Here is a 19,944-nt window from a genome sequence, read left to right on the forward strand (position 1 = left end):
ATTATTAAATAATCAGAATAACGTGTTATGGGGTTATTGATAGTTTTATATTTGTCCAACTCCCATCTTTTCTTGACAGAAATTGAAACACAATGAGACTCAATTCAATTATAGTTATTCGTTTTTTGATCAACGTTATCTACATATAAGTGAATGCGCCTTAGGTAGTGATGTTATAAAATTTTATATTTTTAGTAGAGGTTTTTACATTAAATTAGATCGTTAAAAAATTTTATTTGTTCGATATATTGATGTATAGGATTTAATTTATTCTCTTTGAAAGTTTAATAGTCGAGTTCCAAGGCAAAACTGGTTCGGATATTTATTTCTGTTTCACTTTAATACAACAGAATTTTTTTGACAACTAACGAAATAATCGTTTTTGACAGGTAACTAAATAAAAAAGAGAAGGTGTCAAAGCGGTGAAAAATGAAGATTGAGTCTTTTTTCCAGTCCACAGACATCCAAATACTTTCACGAGTATAGATTTTTCTTATCTTTGTTAGATCGTGAACATCTCTTTCATTGGACTTAAAAGTTCAAAATTTAAATTAGAGAACAATTTTACAAGAGGTGTAAAAAGTTGGATACTAAACGTGCAATTTATTCATCTATTTTTATTTTTTATTTTTTTAATGTACAAAAGATGCGTACTCACATGATAACCACTTTGTTAGGCGGATAAATCTATTTCTACATAATTTTTTGCACATAAAAATGTATATAAAGATGTTTGCACCCTCACATGGTGGAGCCCTTCTCGAAGCACAAACCTTGTTAGGCACGTCATTGTAATACTTTTCTCTTGCGCTTGCAATCAAATCCCCATCCCCATCCCGATCCCCCTCCTTTCTCTCTCTCTCTCTCTCTCTTTAATCTTCTTCATCCCTTCCCTTCTCTCAATTCCTCCACCACAACTCACAGAACCACCACTTGTTACGATTTCGTGATATTATCTCTTGATCAGATTCTGTGAAAAAATCAAATATGGCTTATGCTGCTGTAATATATCTCAATGGGATTCTGGAGCAGATGTCAAATCCTCATCTACAACAACATCAGACTCCTCTTCAGGACCAGCAAATTAAATCTCTCCAGGAAAAGTTGAATTTCACACTAGATTTTCTGGATGATTCTTTCAAGAGAAGGAGCGGGGAAATACAAATTTTGGAAAGAGAAATTCGAGATGCAGTGCGCAAAGCTGCAGATATCTTCGAATTATATATATCGAAGAATTTTGATCAGGAAGGTTTAAAAGAAAGACAAATCAGAGACCAAACTTTTTGTGAAAAATTTGAGATAGTAGCAGATGAAATTGATTCCATTAAGAGAAAGGCGGCCGATCTTAAGGTATTGTGGGGTGCAACAGATCTGCACCAGAGCCAGAGGACTTGTTTGCCAACCGGTCCATCAAGACTTGCTTCAAGCGGCAGGAGTGATACGGTCGGGTTTCGTGAAGATTTGATGGAAATAATTGATCAACTTACTGGATATCAGCCTGCTCTTCAAATTATCCAAGTTACAGGCATGGGAGGCATTGGCAAGACCACACTTGCTAGAAATGTTTACAATCATCCACACATTGAACATCATTTTGACAATCGTGCCTGGGTGTCAATTTCTCAAGAATATCGTGAACGAGAAGTCTTGCTGAGCCTTCTGGATTCCATGAAACAACTCAGTGATGAAATGCATCGAGAGAACAGAACTGAAATATTAAAAGAGTGTCTATATAAAAGTTTAAAAGGTCAGAGGTATCTCATCGTGATAGATGACATTTGGACTACTGAAGCTTGGGATTCTTTGAGAAAGATATTTCCAGACGACATGGAGGGAAGTCGGATCATGTTGACCTCACGCCTGTCGAGTGTGGTTGACTCCTCTCACCATTCCCATCAAATGCAATTTCTGAATGCGACTGACAGTTGGAATTTACTTCGTCGGGAGGTGTTTGGGGAAGATTCTTGCCCTATCGAACTGGAGGAAGCAGGAAAGGAGATTTCAGAGAATTGTAAAGGACTTCCACTTTCCCTTGTCGTGATTGGTGGTCACCTTTCCAACGCCAACAGGACGAAAGACCACTGGGAGTATGTTGCACAAAATATCAAGTCAGTAGTAACTACAACAGATGCAAACTGCTCAGAAATACTATCTCTAAGTTATGATTACTTGCCTCATTATCTAAAAGCATGCTTTCTCTATATGGGAGTTTTTCCAGAAGATGATGAAATTCGTGTCTCCAAACTCATCAAGTTATGGGTTGCAGAGGGATTTCTAAAACCAGTCAGAGGTAAGAAATTGGAAGAAGTGGCAGAGGAATGTTTGGGTGACCTAATTTCCAGAAATCTTATTATGATTAGTAAGAAGAGTCCTGTAGGAAAGATAAAAACCTGTGGCATCCATGATATGTTAAGGGACCTATGCTTAAAGAAAGCCCAGGAGGAGAAGGTTATTCATTTCAGAGATAAAGATGACATTTTTGCTGAAAGCATAAAGTATTCACGTCGCTTGTGCATTCATCCAGATATTCTTCACGAGGAATTCAAATGTTTCCAGTCCATGGGATCCTTGCCATCAGTCCATTCTATTTTAATTTCATTTTCTGAAGACGGCCTCATATTCCCTAAAGACCTAGACGAAAACCAGATTTATGAATTAGTTGATGGAAAACTTTTTCCACTGCTTAGGGTGTTGGATTCCAAACAATATGAAGAGGGTTTCCCGTTTGGAGAAATAAAATTAGTTCACTTAAGGTACCTTGCTTTCCCCCGTTATGGGGAAGTTTCCGTGCCTAAAACATTACCTGATTTTCTTGGGCATCTACAGACCTTAATTGTAGATAGTTACGATGTACATCTACCAGAGGAGATATGGAGGATGACACAATTAAGGCATCTCCTGATCGGGAAGTGTTATTTGCCATGCCCTACTAGATCACCAATAGCTGGGGAGAATTTTGTTCTAGGAAATCTTTTAACACTTTTGAAAGTGAGTGGTTCTAGCTGTACCAAGGATGTCTTTGAAAGACTTCCAAATCTAAACAAGTTAGGAATTTTGAATGGCAAGTATGATACGATTTCTTTAGGTATTCTGGTTAATCTTCCTCGACTTGAGACCTTGAAAATTATAAGTGTAGATGAACGTGTTAGAGTTCCTATAAATTTTACTTTCCCACCAAATATCAAAAAGTTAACTTTAGTGAGTTGCAAAATTGCTTGGAAACACATGACTATTGTTGGTTCAATGCCCAACCTTGAAGTGCTCAAACTGCTAAATAATGGCTTTGGGAGCAATGGGAGGCTAGAATGGGAGCCAACCGAAGGAGAATTTCGCAAACTAAAATTTCTGCTACTTAGAACTAATTTTCTAGAGCAATGGAGAGCCAGTAACGCTAACTTCAGAAGCCTTGAGTGCCTAATGCTTAGGGGCTGTTTCAAACTAAAGGAGATCCCTCGTAGCATTGGGGATATACCAACTCTTCAAATCATTGACTTGGATGATGCTAGCCCTTCAGTTGTGACTTCAGCAAAGCAGATACAAGAAGAACAAGAGGAGTTCGGAAATGATATTCAAGTTCGTGTCCTTGAGACATGCCACAAGTTCAACCATCAACAGGTAAAAGCGATTCCTTGAGCCATACTTACTGTTGCTTGTGTCTGATCATTTCGATAGATCCTTATAATGAAATTTTAGCAAGCATGACCATTTTTTGTTCATTCTTGCTACTTAAAGGGAATTTTGTAAATTTATTATCATCGAGAAGTCCATATCTTTTTCATATTCTCCATAAATATATCCAAAAGGTTCCCTAGCATGCTCCTTCACCCTTGAACAGAAAGGTGATGACTCTGCTCTGACCTCATAATTCAGCAACCGCTGGCTTCAGCGAGCATGACTTCAACTGTAGCTTATATATGATAATTTCACCACATTTTAGTTACAGAAATATAAAAGGAAGACAGAAATCCTCTCTTAGAAACCAAATTTGAAAGAAAAATGTGTCTTTTTGCATAATGAAATAGATCTTGCAAGTAATTACGTGGGACAAATATAATCGAGTAGAACTAGTATATAGAAACTGTTATGTAAACTTCATTATTAATTTCTTCCAATTGAAACAGAGCGAGGGATTGGGGGCTGAATTTATAGCTAATCTTGAGTCAAATGGCAACGAATTGCAAGCCTGTCCTCTGCTAAGTAGGCTTATTAATGGTAATCATTTAATTTACTCTTCCTGAAGCCAATTAATTCGATATAAATCTTTTTACTGTTTAAGCTATTTTCTCTTATATCTCTGATTCCATCTGGTTTCAATTAATTTGTTTCCACAGGCATGAATCCACCATCGAAAAAATTAATATCTGGAATTGTTTCTCGACTCCTCGAGAATTATGGTGGAGATGATCACCTAATGCTTCAGGTTTAAATTTGTGCTTTTAATTGCTTCTCTTTTTTTATTTCATATGTTTCAACTGCTAAATAAATTGAGTTATTCATTTCTTAGTTTGCGGTAGTGGCGGCTATCAAAAAATTTTTAGTACGTTCATCTGACAACATCAACATCCTAATTGAACAAGGTGCAGTTCCCATGATGGCCAGTCTTCTTAGTTCTCCCGTTAATGGACTTCGCAAAGAGGTAGGTGTTGTGTTGTGATTTTATTGCAAGTGTAAGATGTCTATCAAATAAGTATTGAAGTGGACTTAAGAATCTTTACACGAGGACCACTTGATTAAAATAATGAAAAATGTCACAAATAGAATATTTACAGTTTTACTTGATGTATGAAGGATTCACGAGTTCATCATTATTATCTCTTTAATGTCAGTTACCAAATCCCAGCAATAGTTAATTATGCTTACTTGATCGAATTCTTCTAAAGTAATTTATTTACTCCTTTCGAGTTAAAATCGATTCCATTGAATTAAGTAAACTCATGTCTCTATGCGATTCCAGATGTGCTTTAATCAAAAGTATTCAATCACCAAAGAATTTAATTAATAATACACAGTAAAAGTGATGAGGTTCGTGTGGAGGAACAGACCATTGCGTACATGGAAGACTTGGATGGTCAGCGTTCGAAGAAATTGGCATAACTTTCGCATATAGTGTCCGCTTTGGGCCTATAACCCCATTTTGGAAAGCTCGCGATGATTCTGAGTGAACTCACCGCTTTGTTGTAATATATGATGGATTTTGACCATTTGAATTCGTTTACTGTGTCAAACAGCATTTACAGTTTCTTAATTTATTATTTTCAGTATTTGTTATTTCCGCTTTATAGCCTAGCCCATTAATGGACTGCTGGCTCAGTAAGTTATTTGTTCTTTTCGTATTTTAGGCTCTGAAAACACCTCCTAGGATTTTTTTATTGTTCATGAAATAAGAAAAACGTTGATTTTTTGAGTTCAATCAGTTTGAGTTATTATCGTATGTATGTAGATTTGATCTCCATCATTTGGTATCAGAGCATGGTTCGTGGAAGAGGGCATGCTGGTTGTGGTGGCTAGATTGATGAAGTTACAGATCTGTGTAACCAAGTCGCAGTGTTAACAGTTCGATTTGATCAATTTATGATGTGGGCGGCGGAGGTTGTGCAGAACGGAACACCTCATGTTCCCCAACGTCATGTCCCAGTGAGTGATGGGAAAGTTGGATATGAATTAGGTGAGAGGTCGGATGAGAAGACCTTATGGGAGGCACATGACGATCGCGTTCAACAGCCTCGTGTGCAACAGCAGGACGCGTTTCAGCGTTGAGAATTCGGAATCATGGTTGATATACCCGAGTTTCACGGTGGGATAGAGGTGGATGAATTCCTCGATTGGCTAGCGGCAATAGAGGAGATTTTATATTACAAAGAAGTGCCCCGATAATAGAAGGGTACCTTTGGTGGCGACCCATTTGCGTGGTTGCGCTACTGCTTGGTAGCAGCAACTAAAGCAGAATCGGATCCGTCAGGGTAAGGCGAAAATCTAATTGTGGAAAAAAATGAAGAAATAGTTGAAGGCGGCATTTTTCCCTAAAATTACGCCAAGACCTTATATCAACATTTACAAAATTTAAAGCAAGACAATCATTCTGTAGATGCTTATTCCACAAAGTTTTACCAATTAATAGCAAGAAATGATATGGGAGAGTCAGAAGACCAGTTGGTGGCATGCTACATTGGTGGCCTACGGTTGAATTTCCAAGACATTCTTACTATGTTTTCGTTGGTATCTGTTTCGGAGGCTCATCAGCGTGTACTTCAAGCTGAAACTTAGCAACTACGTCGTTCTATAGTAGGTATTTCTGGAGGTCCATCTGGAGGTAGGGGTCGACCATTTGTCCCAAATCCCACATCTGGTCCGTCCCATACATCTAGGGGTTGAGTCGCTGATCGGAGCACTCAACCAGTGGCTTTTCCAACCGTTAGTCCAAATGGTTGGGCTCTTTTTGGTGGACAAGGATGTGGTATTCAGTGTTTTGGTTAGGGTGGCTTTGGTCATTTGAAGAAGGACTGTCCATCCCAAGGATAGTCATGCCCAGGCTTGTTCCTCGGAGGGGCAACATAAATTGATGTTCATGTGGTGAATGAAGAAGAAGAGACCAAAGTTGTGCATGCAGGTGACACGGGGCCTCTTTTGGTGGTGCAGCCGGTGTGCCTTACGCCTAAGGGGTCATTTGAGGACTTGCAGTGAAACAACATTTTTGTGTCCACATGTACCGTTGGAGGGAAGGTATGCAGGTTCATCATTGATTCGGGCAGTTGTGAAAATGTGATATTTAAGTCGCCATGCAGAAGCTGTAGTTAAGCACCGAACCTCACCCTGCTCTTTATAGCCTAGCATGGTTGAGACGAAGTAATGAAATTATGTTACTAGACATGTGTTGGTATCTTTCTCTATTGGCAGTGCGTATTGTGATAGTGTTTTGTGTGATTTGGTGCCTATAGACGTGTGTCATCTGTTGTTAGGTCGTCCTTGGCAGTTTGATAGGGATGTGTGTCTTGAAGGCATCGAAACGCGTAAACGTTCACCTTTTCGGGTAAAAAGATTGTACTACTACCCTTCAAAGACACTCATTGTATGTCTTCGGCAGGGGATACTTTCCCGATCCTTGTTTATGCGTGAGATGTTAACGGAAGGTGTTGTATTGTTGTTAGTGGGAACTGGGGCGACGGGAGTGTCAACAATTCCTATGGCAGCCGAGGGGGTGGGTCTTCACCCTAAAGCTGCCGCTTTGGTGTTTGAATTTCACAATGTTCCCAGATGACCTTCCACAGGGTCTTCCAACTTTGCAGGATATGCAACATCGGATTGATTTACTACCTGGCACGTCGCTTCCTAATCGCCCACATTATCGAATGAACCTAGTAAAACATGAAGAGTTGAGGAGACAGGTAGAGGAGTTGGTGGAGAAAGGTTACATCAGAGATAGCATCAGCCTATGTGCAGTCCCCGCACTTCTAGTGCCAAAGAAAGATGAGAGTTATCGAATGTGTATAGATAGCAAAGCCATCAACAAAATAACAGTTCGTTATCACTTTCCAATATTGAGATTAGATGACTTACAACATTTATTGTAAGTATTAATTAAATTACACATCATGGAAGAAGAGACATACAAGAAAGAAATATAGTACATGACCAAGTTAAAAGAAAAAATGAGAAAATTTTGAAGACTTTTCACCAAGAATCGTCTTCTTCCACGCCAAATCTTGAAAAACCTATTTTTTCCTTTAACTTTTCTCTTATTTTTGGCTTTTGGAACATTTTTTCCCTTAATTTTATAAAAAATAAGTCCTTATATAGTGGTAAAAATGCTTTGAGATTTGTGCTTCTAAAAGACAAAACGAATCAAGAAAAGTAGAAACAACAAAAACTTTTGTCCCATCGGACTGGTTCGAACAACAATGTAACCATTTTTCAAGCTTTTATTATTATTTTTCACTTTTCAACATTAAATTGTAAACCAAGTTTTTGAACTTTTAGCCTTTTTCATTTTGATCCTCCAACTTTTTATCTCGTCAATTTTGGTCCTTTCACTATTTAACATGTCCAAGTTATTCCTTTTATTTTCGTACGTTGCACTTTGGTCTCTATTTCAACATTTTGTCCAATTTTGATCCTTTTCACTCCAATTCTTCAATATCTGATCTCACAATTTCCAAAAGCTTCTAGATTGTTTCGAAACCTCAACAATCTTCCGTAAGTAGTCTTTCTTAAATTCCAGAAGTGTGCAAATTAGTCTCCAAACTTCATATAAGTTGAATTTCACTTTAGAAACCTGCAACATTCCTCCTATTTCTCTCTTAATGCTCATTATTGGTCCTCTGTGCAATCCGGTTAATCTTCATTTGCTCCAAATCAACTATAAATTAGCTAAAAACCTTCCTTTTTTTTGTACGAACTCTTTCTAATTGGTTTTTACCTACAATTATCATATCGTAAGTAAATTATGTAGGAATTGACTCAAATATAAATTATTTATCAAGTTTAAGTATCACGTATAAGTGCGTATAAACACCTTATCGCATTGTAAATATTGAAGGATTGCAGTCAAATCTAAATCATACAAAATACACACCCACACCAAGAAAGAATAAAGACCAATATGCTGGAGTAATGCTACATAGGTAACATTAAATTATAGGTTCAATTAATGGGTCGAGTAGACCGATGATGAACACTATTCAACACATAGCATTATTCAATGTATTGATGTAACGTCCATAGAGCTGGAAGATGAACTCAATCTGCACTAGGAGTACTATCGCTATAGTTTACAAGTTGATGACACATGGAAGATATACGCCCAGTGGGAAACTCCATGATGAGGAGATCGAATGTTTATGTATTTTATTTTCTAGTTAAACTTTTTTTATTTTCTTGGACTATTATTTAGAAAATTGGACTTGTATGGGTTCGGGCCCAATCTCGTTAGGGTTTGCTTTACTATTTAAACATACTTTACTTTGTAATTTTCAGTTAATGAATGAATAAAATTATTGGTGGCTTGTGGCGAATTCCTTCTCTCTTCTCCATTATTCTTCTCCTTCTTCTACTAGGCTTTCCCTTCTGTCATCCCTTTCCCTAATCTCTTCTTCCTATTATTTGGTTTTCTCGCTTTCTATTCAATAGTTCTATTGGTAGTCATGGAGGTTTCATCTAACTCCACAATAGAGAGCCCTGCTGAAGTTCAGCCGATCCTTCAAGAGATTTGAGATGTCTTTCCGGAGGACCTACTTGATCATCTACCTCCTCTAAGGGACATTCAACATGCCATAGATTTCGTCCTAGGGGCATCCCTTCCAAATTTACCTCATTATAGGATGAATCCTACCGAGCACGTTGAACTCCAAAGATAAGTGGATGATCTCCTTTACAAAGGATTCATTCGTGAGAGTTTAAGCCCGTGTGTTGTCCCCGCCTTATTGACGCCAAAAAAAGATGGTTCTTGGAGAATGTGTGTGGATAGTCGCGCTATCAATAGGATCATGGTAAAGTATCGTTTTTCCATTTCCGGCCTTGATGATATGCTAGATATGATGGTTCGTGCGACAATCTTTTCGAAGATCGATCTAAAGAGTGGATACCATCAGATTAGAATTCACCCAGGTGATGAGTGGAAGACCGCGTTTAAAACAAAAGATGGTCTTTATGAATGGTTGGTCATGCCTTTTGGGCTAATTAATGCGCCAAGTACCTTTATGCGAGTAATGACACAAACTCTTCGACCTTTCATGGGCAAGTTTCTTGTTGTCTACTTTGATTACATTCTCATCTATAGTAAGACTAAGGAGCAACACAGTGATCACCTCACACAAGTTTGTTCTACCTGTTGTGCAACTAATCTGTATGCTAACGTCAAGAAGTGCTCTTTCTTCACCGATACAGTCATTTTTCTGGGGTTCATTGTCTCTTTGACAAGGGTATCTGCTGACCCTACTAAGGTTCGGACGATTATTGACTAGCTTGAGCCTAAAGATATTCATGATGTCAGGAGCTTTCACGGCTTAGCTACATTTTACCGTAGCTTTGTCAAGGGGTTTAGCACTATTATGGCGCCTATCACGGAGTGCATGAAGAAAGGGGAGTTTCATTGGACACAAGAGACGGCTAAGGCCTTTAAGTTGGTCAAGAAGCGAATGACGGAGGCTCCTATCATTTGTCTTCCCGACTTTTCCAAGGTCTTTGAAGTTGAATGTGATGCCTTTGGGGTAGGTATAGGCGGAGTCTTGAGTCAGGATCGTCATCTTGTTGCCTACTTCAGTGAGAAGTTAAATGAAGCCAAACAATGGTACTCAACTTATGATAAGGAACTATATGAGGTGGTCCAGGCTTTGCGCTATTGGTGCCACTACTTGTTGCCCCAGGGATTTGTCCTTTATTCGAACCACGAGGCCCTCAGTTACCTCAACTCCTAGAAAAGATTAAGCTCTGGGCATGGTCGTTGGATTCAATATTTGCAGGCCTATTTATTTGTTTTAAAACACAAGAAGGGCGTGGAAAACCAAGCAGCTGATGCATTAAGTCGTCGTGTCTCCCTATTGTCGATCATGAGTGTCAAGGTCATTGATTTTGAAAGGCTTAAGAAGGATTACGAGGCATGTCCCGATTTTAAGGATATCTTTTTCGATTTGCAAAGGGGACATTCAAGCACCACATATGGCTTCCAACTTGAGGAGGGTTATCTCTTTCGAGCCAATAAATTGTGCATCCCTCGAACTTCAGTACGAGATTTCATAGTGTGGGAAGTTCATGCGGGAGGGTTAGCCGGTCACTTTGGACGTGATAAGAACATAGAGGAAGTTGAACGCCAATTCTATTGGCCTAGCTTAAAGAAAGATGTGGCTAAGATTGTTAGTACATGTAACACTTGTCAATTGAGCAAACAAAAGATGCAAAACACAGGCTTATACACCCCTCTTCTCGTCCCCAATTGTCCTTGGCAAGATGTTAGTATGGATTTTGTATTAGGCCTTTCACGCACCTCCAAGAAACATGATTCTATTTTTGTGGTTGTTGATCTTTTTTTGGAAAATGGCTCATTTTATCCCCTGTAGCAAGACCTCAGATGCGTCTAAGGTGACCATGTTGTTCTTTAATGAGATTGTTAAATTGTATGGGCTTCTTAAGGTCATTATGTCCGATAGGAATGTTCATTTCACTAGCCATTTTTGGATGATTTTGTTGCAAAAGATGGGTACCAAATTGAAATTTTCTATGGCTTACCACCCTCAGACTGACGGTCAAATTGAAGTAGTTAATCGAAATCTTGGTAACCTATTACATTGTCTGGTCTGGGAAAACCTTCGAAATTGGGATTTGATCCTTCCTGTAGCTCAAATTGAGTATAATAGCTCCATAAATCGTTCATTAGGTATGAGTCCATTTGAAGCCGTTTATGGGTACAAGCCTAGGAAACCGTTAGATCTCATCCCTATGTCCTCACAGGCTAGAGTGTTAGCGTCAGCCGAAGCATTTGCACATCATCTTCGTGATTTGCATATTGAGATCAATAAACAACCTGAAGCTAGTAATGAAAGATATAAACTCCAAGCTGATTTGTATAGACGACATATTGAGTTTAACGTTAGGAATTACATTATGGTTCGCATTAGGCCAGAGCGGCGTCTACATGACCTGCCTCCAAATTGCAAGCCAGTAGTTCCTTTTAAAATTTTAAAGCAAGTTGTCCAAATGCATATGTTGTTAACATTCCACCACATCTTGGTTATCACTCTACTTTCAATATTAAGGACCTAGTAGCTTATAAAGGTCATTTCATTCCCTCAGATGATCCTTTGTTACCTCCTTTTGTGGACCTTGATCCCGACTATTTGGCCACTTCTAACCCACTACCACCTATCACAACACACATAGATAAAATTGATGTTATTTTAGATGAAGAAATTGTGTTTATTAATGATGGAGAGGTTCAGCGCTTCCTCGTTCATTGGGTTTGTCGACCATATTCTGATTGTACATAGATCTCCAGAGAGACACTACAGCAATTAGATCCAGATTTATTGGAGCTTTATCAGAGTCAGCAGGATCTTCCTTGACCTAGATCGCCTCCCGTTCACACAAGGGAAGTTGGTGAGAACACCAGGTTCAGACCTCCACTGACACATTTCTACGGACGCCGGAAGAAGTTTGCCCAACCACTCAACTTATGGTTGGGAGATTGACGACAGCCTATAGTGATATATCCACTCGACAGGGTCGAGTTTTCTCAAATCGCGGGAGAGTTGATGAGGACATCGAATATTTATGCATTTTATTTTCTAGTTAAACTTTATTTATTTTCTTGGACTATTATTTAGAAAATTGGACTTGTATGGGCTCGGGCCCAATCTCGTTAGGGTTTGCTTTACTATTTAAACATACTTTGCTTTGTAATTTTCAGTTGATGAATGAATAAAATTATTGGTGGCTTGTGGCGAATTTCTTCTCTCTTCTCCGTTATTCTTCTCCTTCTTCTACTGTGCTTCCCCTTCTATCATCCCTTCCCCTAATCTCTTCTTCCTATTATTTGGTTTTCTCATTTTCTATTCAATAGTTATATTGGTGCTGCATCACTCCACTCCTAATCTCTTAATCTCTCTCCAAATTGAAGCTATTTCATATTAGCTCAAGAAAAATACCTAAAACAAAAAGAAAAAGCTCTCTGAATATGAAGTGGAGAAAACCAGTCTCCGAATCTGAAGTGGAGAAAACCAGAGGAATGCAAATTTATATAAATTGATTAAAACCTAACCTTCCCAACTAGAGTTGAAACAGTGACGGCTAACACCCATGTGTCAAGTTGCAGATCCGGGATGAAAAACTGTCTTTTAAGTAGTGCCAAAAATCACATTGTTCCTTTTAAGTTTTCTTCAGTCAAGTAGGGGCAATTTCTTTTAACAATGAATGACATAACAGCATCCCTATGTTTGGGATATGCTCGTCCAACTTTTTACAAATTGAAAAAGACTAATAAGAACTTTGAATTTTATTTTGTGGCTGCTTTTGACTCTATGTTCAACTTTTTAATTTAGGCACTTGAGGTGTTGGGAAATATTGCCCATGGCTCAGCAAGTTCTCGTGACCTTATCCTTAGTTATGGAGTGTTAATGCCCTTATTGGCACAATATAATGATAAAACAAATCTAACCATCATGCGTTTGGCAACAGAGACATTGTCTATTCTTTGTCGGAGAAAGCCTCAGTTCGAGCAGGTTTGTCTTCTAATTGGTTTTTTGTTCGATTTTAATGCATATCAATAATGTTGGACCTTTATATATTTAACCAATTCCTTCTGAATATTACTGGCAGGTGAAATCTGCCATCCTACCTCTTTCTCAGCTGATTCATGAACATGATAAAACGATCCTTACGCATGCATGCAGGGCACTATTCTATCTAACTTGTGGGAAAATGGATATAAAACAAGCTGTGATTGATGCTGGTGTTTTCCCTAGTTTGTTTGACCTTTTAAAGTCAGTGAAATAATACCATTTAATATAGTTCCCTTTTATTTATTTTTTATTTTTTAAGTTTTTGCTTTGCTTTTGCTTATTGAACTTCATACCCGTGCTTATTTGGTTTAGTGGTTCGCAGATATCGTAAATCATATATTTCGCGTCCTGCCCTGCGAACCATTGATAATATTATTTCATATGTAGATGATACCCAGATTCAGGTATCAGCTAACTCTTGTCCTTAACCTTTATTAGAAAACTTTCTTTGGAACACATTAATTTGTTATTTGATATGTTCACCTTTCCAATGGTAGTCCATAAAATGTCTACTATATTTCACAACCAACTTTTGTTTGCTTGTTTCATATGGTAGGCCATTTTGTCTTTTAGCAGTTCCGATGGTCTACATACTTAACAGTCATTATGTGTTATATTTACCTTAGGTAGAGAGGGGTGTCCTTGTCAACGAAGCCAAAAATGCATTGCTTGATCATTCATGGTTCAGATATGTTCATTTTACAAATACATTCTTGTTGCTTCTATTGCTAAATAATCATTAGAAGAATGGCTTCAGTCCTCATTGTTTTTGTCATATTCATGATCCATATATGTTCAGTTTTGGCACAATGCTTATAATACGTTTGAAGCACATACCATCACTAGGAATCCAAAAACTGTACAAAATTCAAAAATTACTATTTGAAACTCATTAGTTGAATTTGCAAATGCCAAGTGTGTGACTTCAAGTATCATCCTGGGAAATTAACCCTTATAATCTTTGACCAATTTTTAAGAGCTCTAATAAGTTCAATGCTAACCCTGTACTTAAGGACGTCAAGCGGTGTTTACCTTTTTTACAAACTTGCTTCTGTTGAATGATTTCCAGGTCATCATTGATAATGGGGCTCTTCATTGCCTGTGTAGAATGTTGACACGAAATTCCAATATCATTGTCACGGAGTCCACTTGTTATATCATTTCAAATATCTTTGGACGGACTAAAGATCATATTCAGGTATGCAAATTACTATGGAATAGCTTTTGGCTTTGTCGCATTACTCTATGCATTTATACTAATTGGAGAAGGGCGAGGAATGATGTTACAGCAAAGAAGTTTATAGTTTCCACCAGTCAATTATTGTTTTGAACATCAAGATTGATGATTTTTCCATTTGCGGTCCTTCAAAAAATTTTCAAAAATTTTTCTCGTATTAGTAACTCTGTTATGATGAATTCGACAGTTGTTCTGTTGTTTGCAATTTGAAGTCTTCCATTAAATCCGTTTATCTTACAAAATTAAGATGTCGAGGAGATGCCATCTTAATACTGTTGGAATTTAAGGGTATATAAAAAGATTAAAATGTGTGAACTGGAAAAAGCCTTCAATAAGTGCATCGATTGGGTGTGACTCTTCAAGTGCATAACAAAGAGTAATGACCTTTGATAAAGATGCAATCTAGACCATCAATCTTGAAGTTTTGATTTTTTTTAATTTTTTGATGATCGTGGGTGTCGCATGCGTACCTCGACTAATTCCACGTCGCTTTAAAGTTTACAGTCGGGTACTCACCTCAGTGATTCTGAGTGGACTCAAACTGGTGATCATTAGGGAGTAAACCCAAGACCTGACCATTGAAATTGTGATTTCTAAGAGTTAAAATTAATTTGTGCCAAGAGATATGACCATTCGAAGATATATATAAAAGTCTATAAATTGAAGTATTGGACCCTCCTAATTCCATTTCCTCCTAATTCCATTTTCTCCAATTCTAATCAATTCCAAATAATTGATTTCTAATTCTTCCCTTATCCAAATTATGTCAAAATAATTTTCTAATTATTTTTCAGTTTCGTGTTCAATATTTTGTATTCTATATCTTCCGTTCTAAAAGAGTATAGTGAAGTGTTGGTTCATCCAACAAAATATATTTTACTATATTAATTTTGAAAGAAGCATTGTATCTTAGGAGATAAATGTCCATTTGATCCTATTAGCACTAGTGCAGGGGGCGAAATCCGTCTTAAGGAGATTTGTATTAGCACGTCTCGCTTTATTTCATTTCCTTCTAATTTCCGCATTTTTTTTAAATGTCAGTGAGTTGTCATTTTACTTATTTTTTGTGCACGTATTTTTTATTTTGGTAAGTCAAAATATTATTCGCTAATTTGGATGTTAATAACAACTTAAATCATGCATGTGAATATAATTATGCACCAATTTATCGAATAATCTTAAGATGGATTTTCATGTTAATTTATATACTGATGGTCAAAATCAGTTTATGTGGATGCACCGTTTTAGTTTGTGTTTGCTCTTTGACTTTGTTATTCGTGGATTATTCTTTCATATTACTCGATTACTTTATTATGCATTGTTCATATATAATGCTAGTTTACTTATATGTTGTATTGCATGATGAGAACATATTCTTAACTCTGGAATTGATATTGTATATATGTTCTGTATATTGAAAAAGTATGTGAAAGAACTTTCTCTTTAATTTTTCTTCAATTTCTTGGTAAACTAAAAAGATATTGAAGCATTTGGATTCTAATTTTCTACTCGTTCTATTTAAAAAGATGCATGCATTAGCAGTGAAATTATTTATGCTTCTCTAATTACAGAATTTGAGTAGTGGCAAGGGGTTGTGGTGGGGATAAAGCAATGCCTGTTATATGTATTCTAACTGCCCTCGTTGAAATTTGGTGGCTAACCATCATGTCTCTTCTTTTAAGAAGTGCAATTTCTTGAATTTCATTTATCAACCACAAAGATAAAAGAAATGGCAGTATCCACTAGGAACTCACTGGTGAAACGTCACCAGGCTGATGGGTTTAGAGAAAGTGAATGTGGGTGTTTTCGCTTATATGGCATAATTTTAAAGGAGTTTTGCACACTATATGATTAATTTCATATGTACCCTAAAGTTGTAGGATAGTATTTCTCCATATTATTGTGTGTTTCGCACAATTTTTGACTCGTCCACGTGGTGTAACTCATGATCTCAATTTGGGTCTATCTGACAAATGTGATCATATCTGCATGCCCAATTAAACTTGGGTGAGGCTGGAATTTTTTTTTTTTTAGAAGATGACTTTTCACTTTTAGTTTGTGAATTGACATTCTTAAATATTAAAATGCATGGGCTTTTATATGACATTGACATTCCTAGTAATTTTATATGCCGACTGGAAGTAGAATAAAATTGTTTATCAAGTAGATAAACACAATTATTGATATGATTGAACTTTATAGGCATACTCAGACAAATATTATATTGCTAAGTTGAGTCTTATCCAGAATTCAAAATCTACTAATAAATATGTTTTATTATTGAGAGAGGAATTGTTTCGTGAAAATCCTCTATACAATGTGAGAATTGAAAGAAAATAGAGCTTTCAATAAAATTGGAAGGAAGCATGACGACTTTAAGGATTTTCTAATCTATGAGAATTTGTGCTTGCTATAACATTTGTTTGAGATAGCTAGCTAAAAATATGTTGGCATAGAATGTCGTGTATAATGGTAGGTTTTGATATATAAATTGTAGACATAATATCATTTGGCAGCTACTCTCGAGTGAAATAATACCGACTGTTTCATTGGAAGATAACCTACCGGATCCGCTTATAAAGAGGTTATCTAGAGCGCACCGAGGAAAAATGTGTATAAAGCCTACATTAATGGATCAATTTAATGGAAACCTGACTTGGTGATAGGAGATCTCACGGACTAGCTATGATTGACTCAATGAAAAGCACTTCGAAGTTTTAACTCCTTCACATTTCTATGATGCAAATAAATACTGCCTGCCAAATATTGGTTGGGATAATTCATGCTTGTAATGATGATTGTATCTTGTAAATAGTACAAGTGGAGTATTGTAGTGTACTCTTTATACAATATCACTTATGTGAGTGTGAACTTGGCCAGTTTTATGAGAATTTTACTCGTGCAAATTCTCTATCACACTTGCAAAACCAAGAGATTCAGTGCTAAAATAATGAACACAATAGAGAATCAAAGTTTGATATGAGATATAATGTGTTTGACCCATTGTCTTTACTTGCAATAATGGTCAAAACATTGCATTGACTGATTAGCCAAATGAGTTCGATAGTTTTTTATGAAGGAAAGTTCAAAGCAAAAGTTACTGATCCTAATGCATTATATTTCAATTGTACTCTTCTTTGTCTTTCTTGTTTTGAGTTGACTTTTTCCATTCATGCTAGGGGTTGTTGGAATTTAAGGGTATATAAAAAGATAAAATGTGTTGAAAAAAAAATCATTAATAGGGGCATCGATTGGATGCGACTCTTCAAGTGCCAAATGTGCATAACAAGAAGTCATGATTGTTGGTAAAGGTACGATCTAGAATATCAATCTTGAAATGGTGAGATTTAATGGTTAAAATAATTTATGTCAAAAAATGTGACCATTCGAAGAAATATATGAAATCTATAAATAGGATCCTCTTAATTTCATTTTCTTCAATCCTAATCAATTTCAAATAATTAATTTCGAGTTCTTTCCTTCTCCAAATTATATCAAAATAATTTTCTGATTACTTTTTGAGTCTTCTGTTCGATATTTAGTATTCAATATCTTCTGTTTTAAAAGAGTATAATCAAGTGTTGGTTCGTTCGAAAAAATTAATATTATGCTATTTTAAATTTGAAAGAACCATCGTATTTTGGGAGTTAAAACGTCCATTTGATCCTATTAGCACCAGTGTAGGGGACGAAATCCGCCTTAATGAGATTTGCATTTGCATACCCTCGCTTTATTTTATCTTCCTCTAATTTCTGCATTTTCCTAAATGTTAGTAAATTGTCATTTTAATTATTTTTCATGCACCTAATTTATTTGATAATTTGCATGTCAATATTAAATAAAATCATGCATGTATTAAAGGGAATATAATGCACCAATTTGTCCAACAAGTACACAGGCTGTGATTGAGGCTGGTATTATTTCTCCTCTTCTCCAACTGCTTCAAGATGCTGATTTTTTTAAAGCAGCTGGTGAGGTTATCTATAATGCGACGACTAAGGGAACTAATCAGCAAATCAAGTAAATTTTTCATAGCTATTGTCATATTCTCGTAGCTTATTGTACATTTAGGTTGAGTATTAATGCTTCATCTTTGTGGCAGGTTCCTGGTGCACGAGGGTTGTATAGAGCGAATGTGCGATCTTCTATTTAATCCCAACGAAGTGCATGTCATAAAAATCTGCTTGGAAGGCCTTGAGAACATTCTGAAGCTTGGAGAAGCTGAAAAGAACCAAGGTAACCCCGAAGATGTGAATGTCTTTGCTCAAATGATTGAAGATGCTGGGGGTCTACAGAAAATTAAGAACCTCCAGACTCACGACTACAGTAAAATAAGCCGAATTGCTGTGAAGATACTTGTAACGTATTGGCATCAAGAGGGCAATAATGATGAGGACGACAACGATGATGATAGTGATGATGGTGGTGGTGTGACGATGACTGCCGATGATGAGGATGACGAGGACTCTGAGGATGAGGATGAGGATGAGGATGAGTAGGAGGGGGATTATAATGATGATGAGGATGGGGATGGGGATGGACGGATGGTAACGATGAGGACTCTGATATTAAACCAAACACCCTATCATGACTTTCAGCTAACTTTTTTAGTGATGTTCCACAATCTGGGTTTGTTTATTATATAGTAATTTATCATTTCATTTGGTTTTTGCTAAAAAGTTTTAAGGCATGTTTGGTACAAACTAATGGATTAATGCAGACAACATAAAGGATTAGATTTTGAGCATTTTTTTCTCCATTCTAGTCAACCATCAAGGGCTTTAAAAACGTCTGCCGTAAAAAATCTGGCCGTGGTCTTCAAGTGAGCCATCAAGGAGAAACGTGCAAGCTGAAAATGAAAATATATAACAATTTTTTCCCTACTATATAAAAAGAAGAATGAAAAGTTACTGTAGAAATCAACAGTAAATTGTTCCATTTTGTTTCACTTTAGTATTTTTATTTTTTTTAAGTGGGGGAGCAAAAACGACGTCGTTTGTCTTTGCTTGATATATATTTTATTATAAAGTAAAAAAGAGACAATCTAAATTTACTGCAACACACAACTTTTCATGCCTCCCACCAAGTCTCATCTCTTCACTCCGTGCTCAACCACTCTTATATAAATATATGGAAAAAAAATAAATTTTAGTTAAAAAAATTAAAAAAATAAAAATATCTACTAATAATACAAGACAGAAAACATTTCTAAAATGTAAAAAGTTACTTGTAAGTAAAAAAATTGAAGAAAAAAGAATTAAAAAGAATTTTAAATTGAAAAAAATTATTTATAATGTAAACTACACAAAAAATAAAAAATAAAAAAAAATCTTTCCGTGCACGGAGACTTGAGTCACCATGCATAGAGACTCTAACTTTAGAGTCGCAGCGCATGCGCATAGAGACTAGTTAGAGTTTCTGAGCATGTGCACGAAGATGTCT

The 19,944-nt window shown here is 36.6% G+C and overlaps 1 protein-coding gene across 6 annotated transcripts; it reads left to right on the forward strand.

Annotated features, from left to right (window-relative positions):
• The first annotated feature begins 781 nt into the window (after positions 1-781).
• On the forward strand, positions 782-19,249 carry LOC111369885 (putative late blight resistance protein homolog R1B-14). 6 transcript variants are annotated; one of them, XR_002698319.1, is made up of 10 exons: positions 783-3,615; positions 4,122-4,212; positions 4,332-4,420; positions 4,505-4,636; positions 13,026-13,205; positions 13,303-13,466; positions 13,588-13,669; positions 14,335-14,463; positions 18,394-18,522; positions 18,605-18,625. XR_002698319.1 is itself a non-coding variant. In XM_022991594.1 (10 exons), exons 1-10 carry the CDS (start codon positions 988-990, stop codon positions 18,999-19,001), a joined length of 4,014 nt encoding a protein of 1,337 aa, XP_022847362.1. In that variant the 5' UTR covers positions 788-987; the 3' UTR covers positions 19,002-19,249. The 6 variants fall into 6 exon arrangements, 4 of the variants coding, with proteins under 4 accessions (XP_022847366.1, XP_022847365.1, XP_022847362.1 ...); XM_022991594.1 differs by having other exon boundaries at positions 788-3,615; positions 18,401-18,522; positions 18,605-19,249; XM_022991598.1 differs by lacking the exon at positions 18,605-18,625 and having other exon boundaries at positions 18,364-18,518.
• Positions 19,250-19,944: the final 695 nt, after the last annotated feature.

Source organism: Olea europaea, chromosome 20 (genome assembly GCF_002742605.1).
Source record: "Olea europaea var. sylvestris chromosome 20, O_europaea_v1, whole genome shotgun sequence".
NCBI lineage: Eukaryota > Viridiplantae > Streptophyta > Magnoliopsida > Lamiales > Oleaceae > Olea > Olea europaea.

What these genes read in the sequence shown, in the direction of transcription:
- LOC111369885 (XM_022991594.1), top strand. Translation starts at nt 988, where the DNA reads ATGGCTTATGCTGCTGTAATATATCTCAATGGGATTCTGGAGCAGATG. An exon ending in AGTTTGTTTGACCTTTTAAA is followed by an intron (nt 13,467 to 13,587) that starts GTCAGTGAAATA and finishes AGTGGTTCGCAG; the next exon opens with ATATCGTAAATCATATATTT. An exon ending in GGAACTAATCAGCAAATCAA is followed by an intron (nt 18,523 to 18,604) that starts GTAAATTTTTCA and finishes TCTTTGTGGCAG; the next exon opens with GTTCCTGGTGCACGAGGGTT.